This window comes from Otolemur garnettii, unplaced genomic scaffold, assembly GCF_000181295.1.
Source record: "Otolemur garnettii isolate 467f Iridium unplaced genomic scaffold, OtoGar3 scaffold00104, whole genome shotgun sequence".
Taxonomy (NCBI): domain Eukaryota; kingdom Metazoa; phylum Chordata; class Mammalia; order Primates; family Galagidae; genus Otolemur; species Otolemur garnettii.
Genome location: NW_003852499.1, coordinates 141237 through 146143, shown reverse-complemented (window position 1 = coordinate 146143; position 4907 = coordinate 141237). Strand labels below are relative to the sequence as shown.

The window sequence follows — 4907 nt, the reverse complement described above, 5'->3', positions numbered from 1 at the left end:
GTCTATTTTTTCATATCTTTCAGGTGCAGAACTTGGCAGTGAGGAACCAACAAGCCTCAGCCCAAGGGTCCCAAATGCAAGGCTCCACTCAGAAGGCCATTCCTCCTGGAGCCTCTCCTGTCTCTAGCCTCTCCCAGGCCTCTAACCAGACTCTAGCTGTGGCACAGGCCTCTTCTGGGGCCTCAGGCCAATCTCTCAACCTTAGTCAAGCTGGTGGAGGCAGTGGGAATAGCATCCCAGGGTCCCTGGGTTCAGGTGGAGGTGGCCAGGCCCCTGGGGGTTTGGGTCAATTGCCTTCCTCAGGAATGGGTGGTGGGAGCTGTCCTAGGAAGGGTACAGGAGTAGTGCAGCCCCTGCCTGCAGCCCAAACAGTGACTGTGAGCCAGGGCAGCCAGACAGAGGCAGATAGTGCAGCAGCCAAGAAGGCAGAAGCAGATGGGACTGGTCAGCAGAACGTGGGCATGAACCTGACACGGACAGCCACACCTGCGCCCAGCCAGACGCTTATTAGCTCAGGTAAGGTGTTGCCTCTAGTAATGGCATCTGTCAGGACTCATTTGAAATCTTCAGAGTACATTTCTTTGCCTTCTTATTTTCCATTTCTTTTGACCCTAGAGTGTGGAAGGAAAGATAGTCATATCAGCCTTGAACATAGTAGTTCAGGGATAGGAGGAAAGGTAACAGATATGGATTTTATCTGTTTCCATCAGGCAGTCATCAGCTTACAAGCTGCCTTGTCCACTTTCTTAGGCCCTGAGTTCTTCAGTTTGTTACTCTACCCATTCATTCACCCAGTCTGGTTGAATTGTCTCCTGTGTTGTAGTGGTGCTGGGACTGTATCTTTGAAAAGCTTGTATAACTACAACCTAGCATAAAGGATGGATTCTCTCCTCACTCTTTAATGGTAGTTGATCCAGTGTAGAGCAGATATACCTCAAGTGCCATAGAGCACGTAAGCAAACAGAGCCATGGTTTAATGTAGCCAACTTGTGATCATCATATCAATGACAAGGATACAAAAAGAATAAATAATAATAACCCTAAATAGTTTATACTTGTTTTCACACTGTGAGTAGGATATAGTTAGATGTGTATACCTTACTTGGGAATGTTGACTTTTGCCTTGTTTGTGTAGCACCTTACTTGTTGATATGTTTGGATAATTTACTCACAAAGAGTAAGATTTAATTAGTTATTACTAGTACTTAGTTACAATTAGTTATAACTAGTACTAGCTAGTTACTACTAGCACTGTAGTCACTGATATATTTGGATAATCTTACCCACAAAAATTAAGAGTTAATTAGTTATTACTAGTACTAAGTACTAGAACTTAATAGTACTTGCTAGCTATTATAGCACTTCTGTATCCAAAGGGCTTTCATATCACATAGATTGTGTGTGCTCTGGATTGTCTGGTAAAATATGGTGGGATGGAGATGATCAAACTCAGTTTATAATAGAGGAAAGTAAGGCTAGAGCCTTCAGCTGCTGACTCTTAAGCCTTCTTGGATATGACATAAACTGAGGCATTTATGAAAAGATGTTGTTATTGTTAACTATAGATATTCTTTCAGTTAAGTGCTTCTCAAGTGTCAGGCACTGTGCTAGATTCTAGGGATGTGAACGTGCATAAAACGTAGACTCAGACTTTGAGAGAACTGCGTGGGAAGACAACCATTCTTTGCTGAGTATAGAGTAAAAGGATATGATGTTTACGTATGGCAAAGATATAATAAAAACAAGAAATTACTCTGAGGACTGTTAAATGATTGAGCAAGGGAGTTCTTTCTTTGAGATCTTTAAGACTAGAGGTAATTGGTAATGTCTGATTCAGTGGAAAGAATAGGGACAAGGTGATGTCCAAGTTCCATATAGGATAGATTTCCATTCATGTATGATTCTAAACCTAGGTACGCCTTGGACAGATGATTTTCCTTTTAACTTAGAGTGGTTATTTTTTTCTGCTCTTTTTTTTTCCTTTGTTCTATTCTGGGACTTTTCCTACAGCCACCTACACACAGATCCAGCCCCATTCATTGATACAGCAACAGCAACAGATCCACCTCCAGCAGAAACAGGTGGTGATTCAGCAGCAGATTGCCATCCACCACCAACAGCAGTTCCAGCACCGTCAATCTCAGCTCCTCCACACAGCTACACACCTCCAGTTGGCCCAGCAGCAGCAACAGCAACAACAGCAGCAGCAGCAACAGCAGCAGCAGCAGCAGCAAGCCACAACCCTTACTGCCCCTCAGCCATCACAAGTCCCACCTACTCAGCAAGTCCCACCCTCCCAGTCCCAGCAGCAAGCCCAAACCCTGGTGGTTCAACCCATGCTTCAGTCTTCACCCTTGTCCCTTCCACCTGACCCAACCCCCAAGCCACCAATCCCTATTCAATCCAAACCATCTGTAGCACCCATCAAGCCTCCTCAATTAGGAGCTGCTAAAATGTCAGCTACCCAGCAACCACCACCCCACATCCCTGTGCAAGTTGTAGGTACCCGACAGCCAGGTGCAGCTCAGGCACAGGCTTTGGGGTTGGCACAGCTGGCAGCTGCTGTTCCTACTTCTCGAGGGATGCCAGGTTCAGTGCAGCCTGGCCAGGCCCATTTGGCTTCCTCCCCACCTTCATCCCAGGCTCCTGGTGCTCTGCAGGAGTGCCCTCCTGCATTGGCCCCTGGGATGACCCTTGCTCCTGTGCAGGGGACAGCACATGTAGTAAAGAGTGGAACTACCACCTCCTCACCAGTTGTAGCCCAGGTCCCTGCTGCCTTCTACATGCAGTCTGTGCATTTGCCGGTGAGTGATGTCTGATGATTTTGAGGGCACTGTCATTAATTAGAGTGGACTTGGGCTTAGTAGAAATAGAGCTGAATATAATAAGAGAATAAAGAGGTTAGAAGATTAATACTGGTATTTATTTTCTTTTTTTGTAAGAGAGAGAGAGAGATTAATGTATATAATATCTGAACTTCTTGCTCCTAAATTTGTTACTGAAATCATTCTTGAGTTTTGGGTACATAATAAGTTAGATCAAGATAGCCTTAATAAGTTAGCCATAATAAGTTAGATCAAGATAGCCTTAAGCTTTGGAAAAATGGAAGTTCTTGATTGGTCCATAATGAATACAGGATCTCAAGACCTAGGTCAGGATTAAGTAATATGCTGCATTTTCTTTTGTGTTGATACAGAAATTATGCTTCTTGGGAATGACCAGGAATCTAAGTGTACCATGGGTAACATACCAACCAGGGAATCTGGAATTAAGAAAATTTTCCCTAAAGTGTGGGAGTATTATGCTCCTTTTTATCTTTGACTCAGAAATCTTGTTTTTTTTTCCTCTTCTTTACTCTATAGGGTAAACCCCAGACATTGGCTGTCAAACGTAAAGCTGAGTCTGAGGAGGACAGAGATGAGGTCTCTACATTGAGTTCAATACTTCCCGCCAAGGCATCTCCAGTAGCGGAGAGCCCAAAGGTCATGGATGAGAAAAGCAGTCTTGGAGGTGAGTAACTGAGTTCTGAAATTCTGTTGCAGTGCACAGGAAATAAAGAAATGTTCTCAGGGAGTGAAAAGATAAATCTGGTTCAGTAGAAAATGGGCCTGAACTCTTGGTAGACAAAAGAGTAGATCCAAAAACAGGGACTCTAAGGTGAGTGATCAGGGTGAATGTGGATTACTGTGGAAGATTAGGCTGGCTCAGATAATAGATGGATCAATTATGTTATTCCATTATCTGTTCCTTAATCTGTGTTTGTTTTCCAGACAAAGCTGAACCAGTGGCCAGTGTGAATACTAATACCCCAAGCAGTGAACTAGTAGCCTTGACCCCTGCCCCGTCAGCTCCTACACTAGCCTTGGTGTCCAGACAAATGGGTGACTCAAAACCCCCACAGGCCATTGTGAAGCCCCAGATTCTCACCCACATCATTGAAGGCTTTGTTATCCAGGAAGGAGCAGAACCTTTCCCGGTGAGGACAGGGCCATAAGGTGGGACTTTGAAGTGGGGACTTGGTTTTTTCAAAGTCTACTAAAAACAAAAGGTGTAGAACTATTTAATTAGGGAATGGCCTTAGTTGTAAAGAAGGAAAGGAAGAGAAAAGGAAAGAATTTGTGGACCAGAAAGTGAAAATGTTGGGAAGAGAGAAAAAGAAAGTAGGCTTTAAAACTGTAATGTTAGATAAATTAGGTTGTTTTATAATGAAGACAATTGTGATAAGGAAGTTAAAGGACTTTCTTAGATACCACAGATTGCAGAACCAGGACTGGAACCCACGTATCTTGATTCCTAGTTCATTCTCTGCACCAAGGAAGGAAAAGGACAAGATGGGTAGCCAGGGTAACATCCTATTCTTCAGTGGCATATCCAAAAAAAGCCAGTTAGGGACTCTTGCTTGCTTTATTGAAAGAGATTCTTTCTGAACCAGAGTTGGCCATTAACTCAGAGATCGAGGCAAAGGGTTAGAGTTAGGGTTTCCCAGGATGGTGGGAAATGTTGAGGAAAGCTGTAGAGAGGCAGAAAGGAATTAGGCTAACTTAACTATAAACTTTTCCTGAGACAGGTCGGGTGTTCTCAGTTACTGAAGGAGTCTGAGAAGCCACTACAGGCTGGCCTTCCAACAGGGCTGAATGAGAATCAATCAGGTGGCCCCTTGGGGGGGGACAGCCCATCTGCTGGTAAGTGTTTATTTAGAGACCCTTCTGGGGGAAGGAGGCTCCTGTGGATATGTTGAGGACTCAGTGTAAAAGAGTAATTCCTATTTAAGTATGATTAGGAATAATATGGAGTCCATCTATACACAGAAATCATATATATCAGAGTATGTAGAATCACATAAAAGAAGTTATATAGGATTTGGGGAATTTTTCTCTCTTTTTTAAAAAAATTATTTTTATTTATTT

The 4907-nt window shown here is 43.4% G+C and overlaps 1 protein-coding gene across 1 annotated transcript in view; it reads left to right on the top strand.

Annotated features, from left to right (window-relative positions):
* PHC1 (polyhomeotic homolog 1) overlaps positions 1-4907 on the top strand; it is a 22879-nt gene that overhangs the window by 13639 nt on the left and 4333 nt on the right. Inside the window, exons 6-10 of the mRNA XM_012809347.2 lie at positions 24-516; positions 2011-2804; positions 3363-3510; positions 3771-3976; positions 4568-4682. Coding sequence (XP_012664801.1) covers positions 24-516; positions 2011-2804; positions 3363-3510; positions 3771-3976; positions 4568-4682 — 1756 coding nt within the window. The remainder of the gene's footprint in view (positions 1-23; positions 517-2010; positions 2805-3362; positions 3511-3770; positions 3977-4567; positions 4683-4907) is intronic.